At 39.7% G+C, this 24,212-nt stretch overlaps 1 protein-coding gene across 1 annotated transcript in view; it reads right to left on the bottom strand.

Moving 5' to 3' along the window:
• Window positions 1-24,212, bottom strand: part of tenm4 (teneurin transmembrane protein 4) — a 209,579-nt gene that overhangs the window by 2,025 nt on the left and 183,342 nt on the right. Inside the window, exons 27-31 of the mRNA XM_037677631.1 lie at window positions 21,549-21,721; window positions 17,823-18,058; window positions 10,039-10,335; window positions 7,619-9,233; window positions 4,835-4,977 (exon numbers count right to left, since the gene is read on the bottom strand). Coding sequence (XP_037533559.1) covers window positions 4,835-4,977; window positions 7,619-9,233; window positions 10,039-10,335; window positions 17,823-18,058; window positions 21,549-21,721 — 2,464 coding nt within the window. The remainder of the gene's footprint in view (window positions 1-4,834; window positions 4,978-7,618; window positions 9,234-10,038; window positions 10,336-17,822; window positions 18,059-21,548; window positions 21,722-24,212) is intronic.

Raw genomic sequence — 24,212 nt, 5'->3', positions numbered from 1 at the left:
TTGTGATCCAATAGAACTATTTTAAAAACAAAGTAACAAAACTGGCCTTGACAAAAAGGATGATATATTAAATAATTAGGGACATGTTAAACTAAGGTAGGTTCTTCTTAATCACTATCAGAGGTGTCTTCCATCTTGTAATCAGTCAGTCTGCCTATTTAAAGGGTGAAAAGTAGTAACCATAGTACTGGGTATAATGGTGTGTACCACACTGAACATGGACCGCAGAAAACTAAGCAGAGTGTCTCAGTAGCTTAGAAATAAAATAATTGACAAGAATGTTAAAGGTAAAGGGTATTGGACAATAGGTGCACATATTATTCAGAGGTTTTATGTCCATGGGACTGTAGTTGATCTCCCTCGACGTGGCCACAAGAAGAAAACTGATAACAAATCCAAGAGTCCAAAATAACTCCCAAAGAGATCAGAGGTGAACTCCAAGGACAGATCCCATCAACAGTCACTGTTTGAGCCAAAAAAAAAGGCTTAATGGAAAATAGCTATGGAGGAGACTACCAGTACTTTAAAAAAGTTATCATAAAACTAGACTGGAATTTGCCAAAATGCATATGTACAAGTCACAAAATTCTGGAAAAAATGTCCTTTGGACAAGTTAAACAAAACAGGAACTTGGTGGCAACAAGTCCCATCAGCTCTACTTTTACTGCATCTGACACTGTGTCAATATGTCGTGCAAGGTACAATGAAATCTCAAAAACTGTCTGTGTATTCTGGAGTAAAATTTACTGCCCAGTATCAGAAAGCTTGGTCCAATTCATGGATCCTCCAATAGGATGACACAAATCACAACTAAAAACACCCAAGAGTGGCTATCAACAAACATTAGACTATTCTGAAGTGGCATTCTGAGGCTTGAACATCTGTGGAAGGAGCTGAAACCTGCCGTCTAGAGAAGGCACCCTTCGAACCTGAGACAGCTGGAGCAGTTTGTTGAGGAGGAGTAGGACAAAATAACCGTGGACAAGCGCAGAAGTCTCAGAAACAGTTCCAAAAATCACGATTACTTGACCAAAATGTTATGTGTACCATCTTTTTTGTCAATGTCATTTTCACACTTTTTAAAAAATAATTCTGTTGAATCCCATTTCAAAATCAATGCCTGATTTTCACTAATTTTCAGTAAATGTATTTTGTCATTAATTTTTCCCAGTTTCAAGTTGTTTCAGTGACCGCTCTTTCTTTTTTAAACCAAAACTTGCAAACAAATTTATCTGCCCTTGTAACATTTACTATGGTCAACAGAGTACAATCTACTAAAGTATCTTTTCTATATTTCTTTTGAAGCAATCCTTGAACAGCTATTGTCATTAATGGCAAAATGGGAAATACATGTATGCTTTGAAGTTGTGAAGTTGAAGTGTGCTCAACACTCAGTCAAGGTAATGGTAGAGGTGTTTGTCAGCAAATGCAAATGTCTCTGATTATTGGTGACAGGAAAAATGATTTGGGAAAAAAGTGAAATTGCTGATTTTTGACAGCCCCAGTGGGCCAAATATGAACCAGTAGTTTGCTGGTAACTGGTGTATACTGCATAACTCATCCTGTAAGGGATCAAAAGATACACCACACTCCCTTCAGCCAAACTTTATGCTTTTTTCCTAATACTACTTGACAAGAGATATTCAGAAAGAAAGAAAGATGTTAAAGCAAAGAGGATGACATGAAATGGAAGCAGGCCAGCACACAATGAGGCAGTTGCCTGAGTGCATCTGAGCAGCAACCAAAAGGCTCTCAAAAGCTGTGCCTCCTAGTCATCATCCAAGATTTGAGGCTCTGAGCCTCGTGAGGAGTTTTCATCAAGCTGCAACATTCAAAGTCTTCCTGACAGTTTTCTAATTCTGCCTCTGTTAGATGCTGGCTACAGAATGGAGGAATCGGGGGGTGGGTGAAGAGCGCTCTGCAGCGAACAGCATGCCTGACTGCTCTTTGACGTGACACCGCATCAGATCCTCAATGAAAACGAGACATATGAAGGTGGAGGGGTACAGATGCGCTATGGGGCTCTTGGTAGCCATGGCCTGTGGGGGATACTTCACACAGTGCCACTCCATGTTTGTTTACCATGCCAGTGTGTGACCCGGTCAGCTGTTCCAGAGGCTGTGTTGGTGTGCGTGTGCTGGGGAGGGTGGGGTTGTGTAATGTCCTCTGCTTTTCTGAAACAGCCTTTCGGGAATCTCCAAGAGTGGCATAATTCGAATGGTAGGAGGGGTGCAATCAGCCTCCAGCAAACCCTGAATGAGAAATCAAGCCCTGCACATTACGGGTGCTCATCTGTCTGGCCCCCCTTACAGCTTTTTTCAATCCGTGTGTGGACTGAGTAGCATGTCAAAACAGGGACGTAAATAGACAAAGATGGAAAAGAAGGTATTCTTTTCTTCTGAAGAAAATGAAACGCCAAGGTATGGATATAAAACATGGAGTTTTGAAGTTATATTGATTTGAAAAAGAGCCCCGTGCTTTACTGGGCTGATCCGACCAGTTGCAGCAGGAATCAACACGGCATTAACCTTCTCAGAACATTATTTCAGATGGAGGAATTGTGTATTAAAAAAAATTCATAACGTAGCTTAAACACAGTAAGACATATTTTTTTATATCTAACACCCCTGCTGCAGATTTGTCCTAAAGACAAAACTTTCACAAAAATCTTTAAATCAAGGATAAAATTCCTAATCAAACCCTTTGATAACACTTTTTAAATTTATTTATTGAAATCTGTCATGGGACAGCATGGTGGAGCAGTTAGTAGAGCTGTCGCCTTTCAGCAAGAAGGTTGCCGGATCGAATCCCAGCTGGGGGTGCCATTCTGTGTGGAGTTTGCATGTTCTCTCCGTGCATGCGTGGGTTTTCTCCGGGTACTCCGGTTTCCTCCCACAGACCAAAAACATGCACGTTAGGCTAATTGGTAACTCTAAATTGTCCCTAGGTGTGAATAAGAGAGTGAATGGGTGTTTGTCTCGTTTGTCTCTATGCGTCCCTGTGATGGACTGGAAACATGTCCAGAGTGTCCCCCACCTCTCTCACAGTGATGGCTGGACATGGGCACCAGTGACCCTCATGACCCGAAAAGAAAGAAGCAGGTAAAAAGATAACTGATGGATGAATAGATGGATACGCAGATAAATCATTTACCGTACTTTTTTTTTAAATCTCAGAGAAATAAACATAAAATACAGACAAAAAAGACAATTTTAGTTTTATCCCTGTCAAAAATGATACAAGGTATTCGCTTTAACTTCATACTTTATAATGTAGCTGTCTTTGTTTCATTTTTATATAATTTCGTCTATTTATTTTTCATTTTACATGATTGTTTATTGTTGTCTGCTCCTCATATGTGTTCTTTGTTTAAAACAGGTCTCTCTTGAAAATGAGTCTTCGAGGCTCAATGAGACTAACCTGCATAAATAAAGGTTGAATGAAAAAAAAAAAAAAAAAAAGCTTCTGACGTTAAAAGATGTGTTTGCGGGTGATACTGAAATAAAACTTGCATTTGACCCACCACACAGTAAGTCACTTGATTGGCTCAGTGTCAAAAAACAATATGGCTGAAAGAAATTTTAATATTTTTCTTTTAAAACATCTAACAATAAGACAGGTTTTCCCACATTGTATTAATAATAACTTTATCGTATCAAGCCTGTTCTGAAAATCCAAACAGGAAATAGCTGGAATGCTTGTTTGACTTCAATGAAATATTTGCTGTGTTGCATCTCCTTTGTAGGTTGAAACCTTTCGTGACTTCAGACTTTTCTGTGGCTTGCCAGCACAGATGATTCAGTCCCAGGAGCTTTGGCAGTAATCCTTCCAAAGCAGACTCCGCTACATGAGGACATAACTGGGATTTCTACCTTTACGGTTTCACACTAAGCACACATGAAGTGTAAAATTTCTGTGCAGATTCAAAAGCATTTAATTTTCTGGGCAATTAAACACAGAGTTTTGATACACCAAGTCACACAGATATTCCTTTACCGTATAATGCACTGTGAAGAACAGGTACATGCATGCTACAGGGATCTCTATTACTGGTAAATATTGGAAATAAAAAAAAAAACATAATATTGGTTGATGATAGTAAAAGCCAATGTATCTGAATACAGCATTCATAAAATGTATTAAATTCTGAAATGACAGTAACACAGAAAAACATGACTGAATACAGTATTTATCAGGAATGAAGGTATGAAACTTGTTCTATGTTTAAGTGTTTAGTTGGTGGTTGAGCTCAGTTTGTTTGGTTCACCAGACATTTATTATTTTGAACTATAGTCACTTTTGAGCCTTACAAATAAGAAGAAAATGTTTTGTAAAAACGAGAAGCCTCAGTGTTAAAAGTCGAAGCCTAATGTGCCAGTGTCAGGCAACACACATCTACTCCCTTGATGGGTGCTGCTCACTTGTCTCGCTGTAACCAAAACCCATGAAAACAACAGTGGCCTCTTCAATAATTCAGGTGAGTTGGGGGCAACTTAAAAGGGCTGATACAAGTGTGAGTCAGAGCATGTCTACTGCTTCTCAAACCTTGGCCAATAGTGTAAAACTGAGATGAAATCAATGGCCGGTGGTGGAGGAAAATGAAGAGTGAATTTCCCTAATGGCAGGACAATTACAAGAGCTGTTTAGCCTGACCCCATTCCCCAAGATGGGGATGAGGGGCAGAGACTTGGCTCACTGGGCCGTGTTCAGCCTGATTGCTGGCACCTCCGCTGGGAATCTGGCTGCATAAAGCATGCCTATTTGCTAATGGTGGTGAAAAGAGGAAAGGGACAGAAGATGAGCTATGGAAAGGTTGAAAAGGGTGAGTGACCACCTTGGTGCTGTCCCACTCCTGGGTCTTGACCTGGGTGCGGACCAACTCGTAAGATGGCTCCATGGCCTCAGTTTTGGGTTTACGATAGCCAGGGATCACATTGTACAGCTGGAAGCCAAAAGTCACCAACCAGCTGTTCACATCTGCGAGGAAGGGGTTAAAATAGAGAAACATCGATGCACATTTAGTATACGCGACTAACAAACACGATCAGACAAACTGCAGACAAGATCGATGATTCATTTATTAAATTTGAACAGTTGACATTTAGTAGTTAAGTGGCCAGCTTGTGGAAATACTCAGTCGGGGAGCACACTTGATTTGTTTGTAAGAGTGAATGAGATTTCCTAAACACTTAAGATGGTGTTGATGATTCATGTCCACTCCTGCAGATGCCACCCAGCCAGAGCCCAGAAAAAAAAAAAACATTTAAAAAGCCCTGGCTGCTAATTATGTACTGTAATTTCATGTCACCAGAGAATTCAACAGAAGATATTTTTAATACTCAGCGGGTTCCTCTGCAGTCATATTTCCTCTAATGAGATGCACAAAAGTGACATGGTTGAGATTTGTCATCCGTCTAAAAGCAGCCACAATGTGCATGTGTTTATTGTCGATTTTCACAGAAAGGGGCCAAAAAATGCCACGAATTAAAACCTGTTCAATCTGAGCTGTTTGTCTCAAACTCTTATTATTGACAGCAGAATCATTGCTTTGACACGGAACGTGTGTGTGTGTGTGCGTGTCACAGATCGGTACTGCCACATTGTAGCACCTGACAAAGCTTCTTTAAACAAGAATTTGTTTGAGGACAATGAAAGAACCCCCAGTAATTTGGTAGATGGGATTTAAATGTCAGTGCCATCAATCACAATTGAGACAGACCCACTGCAGTATCCCTACCAGTCTGTTTAGCATTCAAAGCCCCTTAAAGGTGAAGCGTAAGGCTGAACACTGTTCTGACTGGAGGACAGGTGAATGGCTTTTATTGAACACAAAGACATTGAAGGCTACATTTGAATGCAAGGGCTAATTTTACCTCTATGTACTGTCTAAATGCAAAAATAAAAGATAAAAAAAACCCACGTTATTCTACAATCATCATCTAAATAATTGAGGCCATTTGAGGCACGCCGAGAATAGATTCACACATTTATGAATGTAAGTGAGACCAATTTATTTAACTACAGAGTATTTACAGAGCATCAGTGACAATGTAATTTTCCTTATCCAGCCACAGAGGTTGACTTTCTATAGATTCACTGTGCTTTCTTTCCCCACCGTGGTGCTTTCACTGCCATTTACCTTCTCCCACAAAGAATACAGAACATTTCTGGGGAAGATACGAGTGTTCAACAACAGAGAGGGCTCTGCCACAAAGCACTGCTCCCTTTGAGCATTTTCAGAATGATGGCCACTGGGCATGTGCACAAGCATAAATACATGCATGCACACACACACAAAAAAAACACAGCTTTAGAGAGGACACTTTTAAAAATCCACTGGGTGCTGTGCTTTTCAGTTCAATTTTGAAAGAGTTTTTCAATTGACGTTTGTTTTTAGAATCAAATTACATAAATAGAAATAAAAAGCAGATATTTTCTGCAAACAGTTTTAGACAAAATTAACGTTGGGGTTTTGGTCTTATTCCCCTTGCTAGATAATTTTAACAAATTATATTAATTACTGACAGGTTTAGTAGCACTGTATACAAACTCTCACTTTTATACATTTTAAATAAGTTATAAATAATTATCAAAATGATTTGTATTATTTTAAAATAATCCTACATAGTTTGACAGTAATATTTAGCTGAAAATCAGGCTTTGAGTATGAACTACTCATGCTGACATTTATGTTCTGTTTACTATTTCAAATACAGCAGGTAAAACAAATAGAAAATAAGTAAAGTAAAGTAAGGTAAAATACAGCAGAAAAAAATAGAAAAGTCAAGTAAAATAAAGTGTTATGTGTTGTCATCGTGTGCTCCCATACAATGGTGAAATTAGTTGTCTGCATTTAACCCATCCACCTGAGATACACCCAGGTGGAGCAATGGGTAGCTATATAAGTGCCCGGGGACCTATTAAAAGGGGGCCAAGATGGTGTAGAGGCAGGGCAGCCGATTCGGGACACAAAGGTCCTGGGCTCGATCCCCGGTCATTGCACATCTCGTGGTGTCTCTGAGCAGGACACCCAATCCCAAATTGCTCCCCGGGCATCCACATAGCTGCCCACTGCTCCACCTGGGTGCATCCCTGGTACGATGGGCTAAATGCAGAGAGCCAATTCCATCTTTGCATGGGAACATACAATGATGACAACACATAGCACTTTATTATTTATTAGGAAATAGGTGTCTTGCTCAGGGACACCAAGACATGTGGGAATGGCTGGGAGTCAAACCATGACTTTTCTAGTCCCAAATCGGCTGCCCTGCCTCGATCCCAAGTGGCACCGTAAAGCCCTTTGTAAATACAGGTGCCGCTTCTAAAAATAATAAACTCTTTTCTCACATTTCTTTTTATAAAGGAAATCATTTTGGCATAATACTTCATGTTTCTATATGTAAATGCATAAACCTTTCTGTAACTTCATAGAAGCAACCAGAAATGTAATGCTTTAAATTATTTGAGGTTAATTTTTAGATCTTGTATGCCAGTCTATGTAACTGTATTATAATCAAGTTCAGACATTTGTAGAGGTACTTATGTAGACCATTTATTTCCCCCTCAAAATTAATGATCCTTAAATAGAAATTGTGTATGTATTGGGAGAACTTACCCGTCATGTAGCACTTGGTCTCCTCGTTGTTGCTTAGAGGGTTGTTATTTTTAAACATGTATACGTTGAAAGGAACAATGTGGTTGCTGTTCAGACGTTTCCAAATGTCATGGTCTGGTGTTGTCCAGCGGCCAGCAAGGACATCATAATCCCGTCGGCCCATGTGGACCAGTTTACTAAGAGGCTCATACAGTCCTCCTTGGTAGCCAATAATGAGCTGGAAGCTGGGGTTGGTGTCAAGGTAAACCTCTCCAAATGCCGTGTGGAGGATCTGTTTGATCATGAGGCCTGAACCGCTGAACACAGCCAGAGGCGTGCCAATGTTATCGCATGCCACATAAAACTCATCCCCGCTGCTTAACTCCATGGCGAACAGGTGACCTTGTAGATCATAATACAGCGAGGCAATCTCCGAGCTGGAATGATTGTACATGTGGGTGACCCGAGTGGGGCTGGACAAGTCAGCATAGAAGAACTGCAGGTGGTGTCCAATGCTACTTCTGCTGGACACCCTCCTGCCCAGGCCATCGTAGCGGTATTTGATGCTCCATCCACTAACTTTATTGTACACCTTTATTAACAGGCCAGCTGAGTTGTACTCAAAGTAGTCGTTTCCTCTCTGCTTAAGGAAACCATCCTCGTCCATCCTGTATTGGACGTCTCCCAAACGAGTAATACGGTCTCGGAGATCGTAGCGTAGTGGCGTGAGCCGTAAACTGTTTCCAGGACTGAGGAGGTGCAAGTTGCCATTCAGGTCATAGCTGTACCTCCATAAAGGCTTATCATTGATGGAGACCACTTGGAGTTGACCATCAGCATCATACTCATATGTGTAGCGTGTGGTGTTAGCATAAGGTCCAACCTTTAACTCCTTGGCCACTACACGGCCCATATTGTCATACTGCACCATCATCCAGTACATGAGAGAACGAAAAATCTCATACTGGACCTCCTTCACTCGACCATAGGCATCAAAGTGTTTTGTGTGGGTCATCACTGCTGTAGTTATAATTTGGTTTATGTCATAATAAATCACTCCAAACTTGCCAAACTGCTCCGTTTTGCCTGACACGTCATCGTAGCGATACAAGTCGATCGGCAGAGGGGTTTCATTGATGACTGCCTGCATGCTGGTGACCCGGAAACTGTTGTCATAGACATAGTCGAATCTGGCGTTGACCATGCCCTCTTCACTGAATCTGAAGATCTGTCTGTCAATCAGGGGACCAATCTGACGGTACCGGATTGTGCAGGTAAAGCCTTCGCTCTGCAGGTTGACGGTCTTCAACATTCCTGCCACCTCATCATAGGAGAACCCGATGCGTGTGGTGTCATAGAGAATCTCCAGCAGCTTGGAGAGCTTTCCGTACTTGTAGATCACCCTGCGGCCTGTGCCCAGGTGGGTGGTCTGCAGCAGTTGACCATCCTCGCTGTAGTCTTGGAGCACTGAAGCGTTGCCTTCAGGTGGCCGATAGGTGTTTCTGTAGTAGCCAATGGAGCGGGAAGTCTGTAAGGTATGCCGTGCTACATTGGGCATGGTCACAGAACTGAGACGATCATTTTTGTCAAATTCAAAGATATACTGCCTCTGACTGTACAGCAGCAAAACCATAGACTGTAAAGAGAAAAGGAAACAGATTCTGATCAGAAACTTTAGTCCAAAGATAAAGTTGATGGTGCAGGTTGAACAGAGATATAAAAGATCTAAAAGAGTGTGTTGACATACACAAAAACATTTTAACATTCTAATTGGAAGCTGGCCAGATCCAATTCTCCAGGATTAAAGTGAAGGTATTTCTATTTATCTACCTTTGAATTTTTCGAAGATGTCATAAATCATGGAGGCTGCATTTCAGCCAACCATCCATAAGATCTTATAATGCAAACAAAAAGAGGGAATACAATTTTAAACAAGCAAGCAAGTTAGTTTATTGAACCAACAAATAACACCTTAAAAAGATTGTGAGATTGTCTCACCAGGCCATTGAAATAAAACAAACCCAACAAAAAAAAAAACTTTAAAAGGTGACTTGCTGCCATTTTTATCGTACATTTCTAAGCCAGAGAATAACAGCTCTTTGTTTTCCTCCTCAGTCTTGCCTTCAATTAGCGAGCAGAAAGCAACATTGCTCGCTGTTCTTTTCATCAAGAGCTATTTCTGGTTGAACTTTGCTGTCAGACTACGGTAACAAAGAACAGTGTCTACAGTGCACCCGACACTTTTAATTATGTTTTAGCTGATATTTCTGCTCGAGTTTTACTGTGTGTGCAGTGGCTGGAGAAGTGCAAGTTAGATTTGAACTCTCATCTAAACTCTTCCGTCAGGTTTCTTCAACAAACACACCGTCATCGGTATATTTCTACAGTCTTTATTGCATTTTATATTTAAACTGGTTATTTAGGCACTGAACATTTCATACCTTTTCGAGGTAAGTGTAGCTCCAAGATCTACCATCGGCAAATATTTGAGAAGTGATTCTGCCGTTCTGGTCGTACTCCATGCGTACGGACATCGTTCCTCTTTGGATTCCTGCCACATGCCCTCCAGGGGAGTAGGTGACATTGACTCCATTTAAACGACTGCTGGGTGCCCATAGAGTGGGCCGGCCAGCGTGATCGTAGTGAATCCGTAATGTAAACTTCCTGTGATCATCATAGACCTTTTCTGTTCTGGTGATTCGATCAAAGTCCAGCGATAGAAGGTTCCTATTATGCACCTAATGGAGAAGAAGCGCAGAATTAATGAACAAAGCAGCTCTACAAAAAAACAATACAAAAAGTGTTCAAAGTTTGAAATGATGGGTAAGAACTGGGGCGCCACTTTAAAGAGAAGGAACTTCAAGAGAAGCATTTAATCACAAAGTGATTATTTATTCTTCTTTATTCCATTTCAGAGCTTTTAATTTCAACAGTGGAGCACTATCTCAGGACAGCAGGGGCTGTGGAAGTAATGAAAATGTAAGAAATGTCACGCTTCATTGTTTGTGTAAAGATTCTGCAGGCATAGTGGGAGTACGCCACTTCATGCAAGAAACATTAGAGTCACATTAATCATTAAATTAATTTTCACTGCCTACTAAAAAGAATGACTGGGGACAGATTACTTGCATCTTATTTACAAAGCTGTTTCTGCAAATTGCAAATAAACTGTTTGTTTTTTTGTCCATTGTGTTTAAGACATTATGTGGTGCACAACCTTTTGTTGAGAACCATGACCCCTGACTTCACTGGGCTCCAACTGGAAACATACAGCTCACCGCTCTGAAGTCAGTAGGCGGCTTTTTTTCCACAGAGGTTGTCGACTACAAAACCTTTATCATTTGCTGTTTTCCCCCCCTTATTAAACTTCAGCGTTAGGCATGCTTTTATTTGATCTAATAAAGTGCCAGATAAGGCTTAGAAGCATCAGTGAGTCAGAAACCTGCTTCTGGCTGCTCTCCTGAAACATCCCACTGAACAGGTCGGACAAAGCTTGCTGAGAAAACTCACTTTCTCCATCTCACATTGACAAACACACCCTAAGGTCTTTCATCTGTGAAGGGACAATTTCACCAGAGGCAATTAATGCCACTGATACCCAACTGAGAGGATTACTTTAACTAAAAACCATGAGAGTTCTGAGCAGCAGGAGTCTGTGGAGCGGCATAGGCAAGTTCAGCACCAAGAATGACTGCTGATTTTTAATAAGTGCAAAACTTCCCTGAAATCATTACCTTAAAACAACAAGGCCTTGCATTCCTTAAAGGGATGCACATTGCCTGTTGCATGTCATCCATGTTGACAAGCTGTGGTGGCCATCTAACGGGACCGCACCACTAACAGAACCACACTGCTAACAGTGCCATGCTGCTAACGGGCCTGTCACTCCCCGATCTGTTACGGAAGCCGATCCGTGTCAGCTCATTTGCCCATGCGCTAAAAGTAACACTTCCGGGTCGCCGTTGAATACGCAAGATTAAGGAAAATGTACTGGAAATATCCTGTAAGCTGATTTAACACAACACAGGTTAACAAAATATATTTATGAAACATACCACATTTATTAATATTAATTAAAATATCTCTTTTTATAAATTTACAAATTTTCCTAGACAATGTTATAATTCCGTTTATGAATAAGAACTGTCTTAATTTACTTAAAAAAGTACGATCTTCATGTTGCTAATTTACGCCACTCGTATTTCCGTTAAAATCATTGACATATTAACCCTGCAAGATACAGAATGAATTATTTCCACGGTGAAGCTGCGCTACATCACATTCATATTTTTTAACTGACCCTAAATATGCGTCGCAAATCATTTTAACCAATGACGTAAATGATTTTAATATAAATACGAGTGGCGTAAATTAGTAATATGAATATCGTACTATGTGTTGTATTAAATCAGTTTACAGGATATTTCCAGTACATTTTGCTTAATCTTGCATATTCAATGGCAATACATGCGACCTGGATGTATTACTTTTATCGCATGCGCAAACGGGCAAACACTACGTATCGTGCTTCTGTAACAGATCGGGGAACGACAGGGACCATGTTGCTAAGAGAACCTCACTGCCAACAGAACCACTCTGCTAATAGGACCATGCTGCTGTAGATGTATTACTTTTTCACTTTTGGCGCCTTGATTTGTATTTTTGTTTTAAGCTTTGGTATTTCTTGTTTTTTTGTTGTTGAGTTGAGACAGTTCTTCTCATCCTGAGCATTTCATTTCATTGTTAACCTTGTGCTCATCTGCATATGACAAAAAAAAAAAAAAAAAACCTAAACCATCTTGAATGGAACTGATCAGTTGTAAATGAACATATAATGATTAATTTCTGCAAGTTTAATTAAAAATGTCTTCTGGTTCAAGAGCTATTTTGCAAAAAAAATGTTCAGATTAGCCATTAAAGCATGTGCATTAGATATTTTTGAATGTACTTAATATCAGAACCACTGTGTTTGATGCTTTATACCGGAGAGGACTGATTTCTATTCAGAAAAGTTTCACAAAGCCAGAATTGGGTTTGCCAAAGTCTCCTTTTGAATAACTGAAGGGGAAAAAATAGTGACAGAAGTGATCTGAATATCCCACGAGAATGGAAACCCACTCAAGAGGAATAACTTCAAAATTGGACATCATGTCTAAAGGAAACATCTCAAAGCAAGCCGGCATGTGAAAACAAAAAAGGGGGGATTTAGAATAACACCAGACCTAGAACAACAGATTTCTAACTGTTCTCTGCATGAAACATCACAGCAACAACTCACCCACCAATCAATATCAAAGATTTCTGTGTCAAGTGACAATCTCAATTTGCCATTCTACAAAATGCCTTTAATCAGTTTTCATGATGAATTCAGTTCAGTGACTGTTTTCCTCTGTTTATTTATCTGTCACTGCAATAAAACACATCCCATCGTGCTTTATTTCCATCTTTTATCTCTTCTGAACTAACGGCCCCACTTCTAAGCCACTGCACAGACATCAGCTTTGTCTTAGTTTTGTATTCTGTGATGAAGTGGATAAAGAGCATTGCCATGGTGCAGTGGCAGCCACAAGGGTTCTCTCATTACAGTAAATTAACAAACTGCTCAAACTAAGAGGAGGGGTTGTTATCATTGAGGGATGCAGTCACTGTGCCTCATGAATGTAAATGATAAAAGGTTGCTGGGAGGGGAAGTAGACCTAAGGAGCATGTCGAGAGAAAAACAGAAAGAACTGGAGACTGTAATTGACCTGTTTTACTGTCACAAGAAGCAAAAAGCAGCGCAATAGACACATGTACGTGCCGTTCCACTGTTTAAAAAAATCCAGGCAGCGAATCAAACTGGAACTCAGGAGCAATCTGCTTTCTTTTGTCTTCACCGCTCTAAACACCCAAGAAAGACCTGTGATGTCAGAGCTGCATCTCTGATTTGTATTCCAATACCCCCCACTCCCCCCAGCCACCACACTCTCACCCAGCCACCCACGTAATATCACTTGACATGTCACTCAAGGTCGCTCAATGATTCCAGCTCTGTTCATCCCCTCTGTTCTTGCCATTAGGGCTGCTCCCGTTTCCTATCTCACCCCTGAGGCCATTGTCTGTAACATACATTAGACGCTTTCGCTTCCAAAAAGGACGACAAGACCATTAAATGAACAGCCAATGACAGACAAAGTGGCACCTCTCCATTAGCTGGGTTGCCTCCCAGAAAATGGAGAAGACAATGTAACCAAAGTTACTATTGTTCTTTGTATGGTCAAGAAAAACAATACAAGTAAAACATGTTTAGTATTCACTGATGATCTCGAAGTTAATAGATCTACTTAGTAGGTTAATTTAAGTGCTTTAAATTGGATTTTTAGCACATTAAAAAATAATCTGCTCAAATTTTGTGTGCTACTGTCTTGTTTTTGTTGCAAGTTTATTGATTTAAGTCCATTTGTTTATAAAGTTTTTTAGCTTATTTTTTCATTCAACCTTTATTTATACAGGCTAGTCTCACTGAGCCACAAGGACTCATTTACAAGAGGGACCTGTTCCAGACAGAACTTATAAAGTACAGACAATAATAATAATAATGTGTTATGTATTGTCATCATTGCATGTTCCCATACAATGGCAAAATTGGATTTCTGCATGTAACCCATCCACCCCCAGGTGGAGCAGTGGGCGGCTATTGGGGGCACCTGGGGAGCAATTGGGGATTGTGTGCTACTCAGAAACACCATGAGATGGGCAATGACTGGGGATCGAACCTGGGACTTTTGGGTCCTGAGTCGGCTGTCCTGCCCCTACCCCATCACAGCCCCCAACAACAATAATAGACAATGACAACAATTAACTACAGTAAAAATGCAGTTAAAATTAGTTTATAAAACAATAAACCAGGGTGCTGTAAAATGGTGAAATACTAAAAACAAGAACATACTTGCTTTGATTTTTCTATTGACACTATCAAATGTTTGAAATGCCTTAAAGGAATCAAGGTAGACAACTTCAGTTCCTGTTGCAAGGTGTTCCAGGTTGCAGAGTAGGAAAAGGACTTTTTGCCAAATTCAGTCTGCACTGAGGGAACGCTGCAAACAAATATGGCCTGAGAGCGCATGTAACTACACTGAGGGCACGACATGTGGGAGGAGATATAAGAAGGTAGCAGACCAAGGAGGGGTTTACAGATGAAAATGAACCAGTGTGAGAGCCTATGTGTTAGACCACCTGACCAAGGAGTACAGCGTGCAGTGATGGGTGTGGTAGTTACAACCAGTTATGAATCTTGGCGCGCCATGGTAGACAGCACCCATCATCTGCAAGGAGCTGACAGGGGCGTTCGTGTACATAATGTCACCATAGTCAATGGCCGGTAGGAAGGTAGCAATTACAAGATGTTTTCTGGCATTCAGAGTTAACATCCTTCCATTCCAATTTATTTTCCTGGTTTTTTTGTACAGGGTCATGGAGAGCTGGTGATCGTCACCAGCAGTCATTGAGGGAGAAGCTGAGTCCTGGACACCCTGGACAGGTCACCAGACCATCACAGGGCTGCATACCCTTTTTCATTGTTTTATTAATCTACTATTTTTGGTTGCTGTTCTTTGCTGAATAAAGTGAATGACAGCCCCACCAACCCCAGTGTGTTAATCAGTGTTTGATTGAGGGGAAAAAAAGTGCTGCACATACAGATTATATATTCCCTACACCACAAAACTGATGTATGAGTATTTTTTCCCCACAATGCAATGTGGCTTTCAGAATTTAGATAAAGAGTAAAAGGCGTTAAATGAGTGTGTACTATTTACAAGAACGAGTCAGATACAATCGGTCTACAGTCGAATTCAGGACAAAGTGAAGGTGATATCTTACTGGACTGCAACTGTTAGTGACCAGTTGGGGACTGGAAAAGTTGCAAGAAAATAGATAAATTTTATATTGCAGTCTCACTGAACAGATCTGAAGGTTTACGACCAAGAAACCAACAAGCTGAGAGGCTGATTTTTAAACAGTTTTGGAAAATCATATTTCTACTTTATTTTGTTGTCCAACTATGCCCACCCAATTTGTAACCTATGTAACCTTGGCACATCCATCCCCACATTTATGATTTAATCTGTTTTCATTACACTTTTAAGGCTTTAACAAAAGGTTTCATATTACATCTGTATGTCTGAATTTTTAAACTATGCAAAATACATTTGGCTTAAATGTAGCCAGCATTATAGCAGAGTTATTTTTAACACATGCAGGCTGACATTTGTCACTCAGCATTACGAAGTCATGATTTAGATTTGCAAAGCAGCAGCTATAGGAAATGACTGGGAAGTTAACAGCTGGGTTTCATCTAGGGAGCAGCCGTGTTTTAGCTACTATTTCAAGCTCATTCTGATAGCTGATAAATGAGAAAAGCTGTAATGGGAATTCAGCTGCATTTCCTCACAGCATGTGAGCACAGAGACTGGGAGTACAGTAAAGCAAACATAGTAATGTTTGCCACATTAGCCACAATTCTAGTTACATTATTCGTCCAGGGATTAAAAAAGAAATAGTTGCTAGGGAGTGTCTCATGCACAAGTCAGTAAGTAACTAAGTACATAAAACAAAAAAATACATGAATAAGAGTAAATAACTAAAATGTATAGCATTCCATAAAACAATGCATATCACTCTTTCATACCCCGATAAGAAACTTAGATCAATATTTGGTAAATAACTGAGTTATGGCCATTTTGGTTAAACTCTTATGCTTCTTGCTTGTGCAATATTGCAATATTTCACTTAACATTCAGAGTATAGGCTGGAGATCAATTGCATCAACTACCACATCAAATTTTTAGCTCAGAATTTGAAATAACACAAATGTAGCTATGTTTGCATTTGCTAAGACTGCTTAGCTGTGGCAGCCATCTTGAATTGTGCTGACTTCCAAATATAATTAGCTATAGATGTCAACCAATGTGTACTTTCTGAAAGTGTCATTAAAATCCATTTAGCAATTTATGATATATTTTGCTAACAATACAGACACATGAGCAAACACACACACACCAAACATGGGGTACACTTTGATTATTGCATTTGCTCTTGCGGCCAATAAAAGGCAGTTTGTCGTGCCGTGTTCATGGATATAACTTTGACATTAGAATTTGCTTAAGAGGCTCTGGTAAGTAAAACAAATAACTGCAGCAGCTGCTTGTTTAGAGGGCAGACCTGTTCAACAACCTTGGATGGTACTTATCTAGTTTGGATGTCAAAAGTGCATTTATGTTGTTCATTTATGACTTATTTTTTCATTACACAGATCACACAACACAGTTCTACTTGGCACACGTCTTCCCTTCTTTAATTCCCACCGCAGACAGTATCTTTGACGTGGGCAGGATCAAGTGTTTGTTATAGCAGCATGTTTGAACGTTTGCTGACCCCCAAAGAGATCTTCCCTGTGTGTGCTTGTGTTTATTAGGCTACACTGTGCTTGCATATTAATAAAAAAAAAGTTTGTATCCAAAACAACTACCAAGTTCAAAATAAATGGGAAACAGAATGCTTTTTGCATACGAAGAGTTTTAAAGGGGGTTTTACAACAAAGATGTTTGGATATATTTTGGTTGTGAGTAAATTCTGCAGAGGGAAAAAGGTAAATCTGTAAAACCAGTTAATAGGGATGCACTGATGGACTTTCAAACAACAAAGGCTAAATCATGTAATCTGGACCAGTTTCTTTAACGGTGAAATGTTTCGTTCCCCATCCAGGGGACTTTGTCGGTCTGCGGCCTGCCATCCTTTTTCTGAACCACTTTGTCATTGGTTGTCCTCGGGCTGATTCTGTGAGTAGCAAGTTGGCCACCTGGCCTAAAACATTTGATTGTTGTACATGATGATTGATTTGTTTTGGATGGGTGTGCTTTGCACGTGTTAAAAGCCTACTTTTGAGATTTCAACAGGAGGTTGGCTTGAAATACCTATGGGACAGACCTGGTTGGCAGGGCGCAGACCGACAAAGTCGCCTGGATGGGGGACGACTTTTCTCACTTAAAGAATCTGGTCCCGATGACACAATTTAGCATTGTTTGTTAATATCTACCTGGATGATTGCGCTTACAACAACTTAATGAACCAAGACAGCAATGCTATCTAGTTATTTAGGTACTAAAATATTAAACAGGCTGGTATCCTGATGTTGAAAACTCTTGTGTATACCCACAGATTAGTATCAGCAAAGCAGAATTCTTACCCGTAGTCTGCGTCCATACACAGTGACCTGGCCACGAGACTGCTCCTTCCTCTGTCTCCATTCCACCAAGTTTAGACCATTGTCTATAGCCAGGGTTATGTTCCGCTTGCTGACTGTGGGGTTAACTGTGCCGGCCAGCAGGTGGGGCTCAGTGTACAGGGAGACCTCCATGCCATTGGCCAAAACTAGCCGCAAGGAACCATCCAAACCAATGAAGTAGCTGTTTCGAACCTGATCTGAAGATGTAGAGAAGACAAAGGAAAAATGGTCATGATTAGGGTTAGAAACAGTCTGAGTTTCTTGGAGCTGAGAGAACCTAAATCTAATATTCCTCTCGTAAGACACACAAATAATGATCAAAAATGGCTGCACAGCACAAAGGAAGCCTTTAGCAGCAGTATTTAACTGAACCACTGCGGTAATGTTGAGTCTGTGACAACAAAGATCAATAGTGCAACGTTTCACAGCACCAGTAAAGTAAAATTTTACAGCTGTTGCGGCAGCCTGGAGGATGCTGAGGGATGAAAACTATCAACACTGCTAGCTTGCCAGTGGCCACAGAGAAGGCAGGGTACCCCCTCCCCCCAACACACACACACACAGAATCACAGGGAATAAATCTGAACCTGTCTATTAGTATCCCAAGGTGACAACAGGCTATGTTCTAGTTCAAGACCAGTGAGTAATGTTTTCACTGAGCATCGTATATACATCCACCAGGGAATGCTTTGCTCCCACTTCTTGTAAGCAACTGAAAGGACCAGAAAGCAATTTAAAGATACTTAAAGTTTTCTCAGACACTAGTTACTGGACTTCATTTAACAGAACAAAGCAACAGCTTTGTACAGGGTTTCCCTGTTTACTGCTTTCTTGCAATTTATTTACAGCGTACACAAAATAAGCTAAACATTTGTTCAAATTCAAATGTGCACAAGATTCATTGGTCCAAAGCATGGCTGAGTGTGTTGAATTATGTGAGAACTGGCCTGCAACTGACCTTGGTCAGTCCACTGGTATTTAACTCTTTCCATTGTGGGGACATGTCAAGAGTTGACCAATGACCTTGGATGAACATACCACCAACAAAATGACCCCTGAGGCCAAACAAACCCCAAAATACTGCTGAGTCGGAGAGTTCTCACCACGTACTGGTCTGTGGGGGAGGGACCTACGCTACAGTTATATTCACCTTAAGGTGATTGGTCTGCTTAAAACAGAACCAATAATGGTGCTACATTTACACTCACAAGAATTACACAAAGTTACAGCTAGGGTTGACTCTGCAAATTGTTGAAAATGTTCTGTATATTTACAAAATCCCAACATAAATTTATTTTTCTGCAGCTATTGAAAATTAGACTCAAAAATAAGAAAACAAAGAAGAAAATTGTACTGTATGTAGTTGTTTATTCACTGAGGATAAATATCCATTTTCAAGCCTCATTGTATTGTGCCCTACAGTAGGACTGTATTATTATTTTTAATTTCTGGTCTTTAATGTTTGATAAAAATTGAAGCAAGTCCACATCAGCATGGAGTTCTAACTGGCAGCTTCTGAGAGTTTATCTTTCACATTTTACATCTTAAAGTTGTCCACCTAAATGATTACACTGAAACCTAAAAATCGAAATAGACAAATAAATGTATGCATTACATGGCAATCTGCTTGAAAGCTTAAAAAGTAGAAACTGGTGAATTATTAACAGCAGAGCTATTGATGTGAATGTTTTATCCCTCAACAATGTCTAAATCAAAGTCAGAAATTGAAAAAGACCATTCTGTTCAATAACAGTAAGAGACAGGAGATTGCTCTTAATCTTATTGGGTTGAGATAAATGTGAGTACAGCAGAAGCTACAAGTTCCAAAATGATCAAATCTAATAATGATGAATCAGAACTCGGTCAGGCCAAAACTTACAGAACACAATGTTCAAATGGGTTAAATTCTCTATTCAAGTTTATTTATCACTACATTTCCTGGAGGCTCTTGTACGACCACCTGCACTGTGTTTGAGGATTTATTTTTATGACATAAAATCAATGTTTCTATTTATTTTTTATATACTTTTATGAGAAATGGGAGTTAAACCACACACGTTATTAAAAACAAAACGGAAAGAAAGACGGCTTTGATTAAACTCTACATTTAAAAAGTGATGTGAAACCAGGTTTGGTTCTATTTATATAGATATTTGAAATGTCTGAAAAAGAAGACTCCTGCTTCTGTCTCTTTATAGTACTTGCTATTCTTGCTGACAAGTTAAACAGGGAAAATGAGCAGCTGCATAGAGAAACAAAGCTCTGATCATCTGGCCACCTCAGTCATTTACTGTGTTGATTAGAAAAGAAACAAAAAAAAAAAATCAGTTTGAATTGTTTCAGGTAAAACCCGGAGGCGCCCACAGTGAGGTTATTCACACTGAGCTCTCATCCAAGCAGGTTCTCAACCTTCACTGTTCTTTCACCGCTTTGAAAAGTTTAATACATGGTTTAAATTGCTCTGTTTTGAATATGTAATTCACATTAAGATTTCCGTGTAAGGTGTAAGTATGTAATGTGTTCAGCACAGTCGACTAACCAAGTCATTATTAGCTAAACTGAGACAATTCATAAAAAAAAAAATCAGGAAAAAATTTCACCTAGTCACAACAGGTGTCATTGCACTTACACATATCTACAAGGTACATGTCAAGGCAATTCCTGGAAAAATTAAAGATTACCATACTTGAAGGAAGGCATATTACAAGTAGGGGTGCACCGATCGCAGTTTTCTGGCCAATCTCTAAAAAGTCTGACCTGCTGATTCCGATTTTAGATGATACCAATTTTGTTTTATAAGCGACACTGTCAGGTGTTATAAGGTCACAATGTACCTTCAGTTTTCCAATTTTATTTTATTGAAAACATACCCTTGAACAATATCCTAAAAACAATACAAACTTGCTTTACCCGGTCATGAGGTAGTGTTCTGAAATATAAATGAAGTTTAGACAATTGTTGTTAAAAGTACAAAAAATCTGTAAAATTGGTTTCTCATGTAAGCATTGGCCGATCACCAATCACTCAAAATTAAGGAAATTGGGGCCGGCAGATTTATCGGTGCACCACTTATTACAAGATGGCAACTTTTTTTGTTTGTTTTTTGAGTACAGTAGTCCTCGCTACTACGCAGTTTGTTTTTTGCGGTTTTTCAAAATAAGATTGGACAGGACCCACAACTGGCTGATTGATGGATGAGCTGCACGATCGGCATGAAATTTATATTTAAAATAAATTATTTTAAATTATTTAGCACCTGCTGCACCTGTGTGCAGCCCACAGCTGAAGGAGAAGCTTCCTCCTGCAGCGTGTCATATCTTTGCTATGCAGCGGAAAAATGGGCGTGGCCTAGAGCATTGGCAGAGAGCAGTGAAGGCAGAGAGCTGAAATCATGACATTCTATGCTCTTTTAGAGCCTTTAGAGTTTTGCAATATTCTAAGCAATGTTTCTAGAGTATGGGAAGGGTTTAAAACACCTTTATATATATCTATATAAATAATAAAATAAACTACTACTTCTACTACTATTTCTACTTAGCGGATTTTCACCTATCGTGGGTCTTCAGGGTACGGATCCCCCGCGATAAACGAGGGACTATGGTATGGGCCAACTTTAGCAAAGTTAAAACTTTTGGATCTTGAGTTTTCCATAAAATAACATCAATAAAAATAATTAAAAAGGCTAACCTTGCAAAAGCGTATAGAAGTTTCCAGAGGCAGACAGGTTGGTTGTGACTGTGATGTCCTCTTTGTTGGAGCCTTCGGTCTGGATTCGAACTGAACTGTCAAAATCTGTACGGAAGCTGCTCACTCTGCCGGTGGGGTACGTGATGTTGGTCAGACGCCCGTAACTGTCGTACCTGCAAAAAGAAGAAGAAAATATTCTCATGATATTTACAGATAGGCAATGATTGGCAGTCTTTATTTTTTGTTTACGGAGCCTTTTAGTTTCTTCTTGGTGTCACAAACTGCAGAATGTGTGAACAGAGGCAATAAGCAAGCAACACATTACCCAACAAGTTATAAATTCAGAAATACCACCTTTAATCACCTCGCGGAAGAACAATTATTGTGCTCTTAAAAAGACAGACCTATCTGCTGCTGCACTCTACTATTCATGAGTAAGGAGAAGGTACAGCAATATGCAGAGCAGGTTTGAACTTCTCTAGCTCTTTCAGTAAGACATGAAGAGGTCATGAATACAAATATATCCCAATCTTTAAGTAACAATCAAATGACAGACGCATAATAGAGAAACATGAACTATTTTGAAAAAACTGTCACAGTCAGGCTGTAAAAGCCCATACCTTTCTACATTTGGAATTCTACTTAATAGCTTAAAAGATTAACACCATCACCTAATCTCTTTATATGGTCTTTGAAATAGGAGCGCACAAGTGCAACTCCTTTGAGAGATACGGTATCTCTGTAGCCTACAAATCAGTTCATCACATACAAGAACATGAGTGGTCAGATTGTTTCGTTTTGCTCCGAGAGCACATGGGAACCGAGCAATTTGAATTTCTTTAGATTGCCAATATTCCAGATTTAAAGTGAGTGAACAGCAGATTACTTAGACTGAAGACTTTTATCTGTGCACTGAATATACATTAGAAGGTCCTGTCCTATGTTGCTGTAATAAAGCTTCTAATAAATGAGATGCGGGGTGCTAGTTTACAGATATTTTCTCAGTTCTGCCAGCTCAAATATCCAGTATAAAAAGGAAGAGTGGGAGAAGGATCATCTCCTAGAGATAAATGTTATCCGATCTAAGCCTTACGACGGACTGGGATTCATGAGCGTATCTCAGCCGAGTCTTTCACATCAGGAAATACAAAATAGCAGGGTAATTTATATCTAAGCATTTGATTTCCTTGATACTGCTCATATTTTATCAGGAAGGGAGCTTCTGTGTTCATCGCACGTTCAGGCTTCTGCAGTGAAAACGCACGTTATCTCAACGGCGCCGTCCTGAACGGTTTAATTTATTCAGCACAGTCTTTCTGTTCGCCTTCATCGCAAAAATCCAACAGATAGAAAGCTCATTTTGAAGCAACACTACATGCACCGGCTTGATCAGTGACCCACACTGTTTCTGTCTCAATTAGGGCTGTGAGCTAGCTAGTCGCTCCTTGAGCCTTGCCGCTGAGCTGCTAATGGTTCTGGCCTGCTTCAGCTCAGCTGCCTATTAGTTTGCTTTCTCTGGACAAGAAGGGCATGCAGGGGCAGGGTGCTCAACAGCAGGAGAGAACTGGTTTCCCCATGGATGGCCACAAGTCCATTCACATTGCATCACCTCAGTGTGACAAGCTAACTATATGAGCTTTCATGCCAAGGACAAAACAATAGGTTCATGTCAGCATCACCTCCAGCACAACAAATGTCAGTTTTATGCAAGAGCCAAATATTTTTGTATTGTTTTTTTTTTTTTTTCTCAACTCAAGGACATAAAACTGTGATCTGTTTGCAAAAGCATGTTTGCTTTTAAACAGAAGTATCATTACCTTATTAATAGGAGAGAAAAAAAATACTTAGTGTCAATGCTTTAGTAGATTTATTCAACCCTTGAGCATAAGCACTTGTTCTAAGAATTAAAAATATAAGGAGGCCGGTGGGTGTATACAGTAAATGTCAGTAAAAATGAGGTTGCCAAAGGTTACATAAAAAAATAAAAAGTCAGTAGATAATGTCTCTTGTTCTCTCGAGTCAATCCTCGGAGTCATCTTCGCACTCATCGAGGTTATTTTGATCTTTAGACTAAGGGATAAAAGTATGTTTTAATTATCATGGGTAAATGTTTAGTCATGCACTTTGTTGGACAGAGATAAATTGCCGTTTTGACGGCAGCAAATTATGCGTTTGACCCTCAGGTGGTGGGCTGACCTTCATCGCTAATTATTAAAGCAAAAAAAACAAATGTTCTTTCTTGGGTCTGAATGAAATATGGATAAACTGATCCTCCTGTAGGTAAAAAAACAAAAAAAAACAGACATTGCTTAACTTGGAAGAAAAAAAAGACCAATACTACCCTTTTAAAAATTATTAATTTTTACCGCCATAATTTTAGTTCATGCATTTTATTTTTCATTATGCATATTTCTGGAGTCATTGGGACATTTATTCAGAAAGTCTCTAGGTATGAACTGGATGTTGGTTCCGCTGGGGCACAAAAAGGAGATGCACCCCCTGGTGAAGCATGAGCAGCATAACAAGTGGCAGCAGAAAAGGCCAATTTGAGTTAAGAGTTTAATGAATGCTTAAAATTAGTTGTAAGGACTTGATAATAAAGCTTATTCTGATTCTTTTCTACTTCTAAATAAGGGTCAGCCACCGAGGTATGTTTTACATGTT

The sequence above is a fragment of the Nematolebias whitei genome, chromosome 6 (assembly GCF_014905685.2).
Source record: "Nematolebias whitei isolate Nwh7 chromosome 6, NemWhi1, whole genome shotgun sequence".
NCBI lineage: Eukaryota > Metazoa > Chordata > Actinopteri > Cyprinodontiformes > Rivulidae > Nematolebias > Nematolebias whitei.
This window is presented reverse-complemented; position numbering and strand designations above follow the sequence as displayed.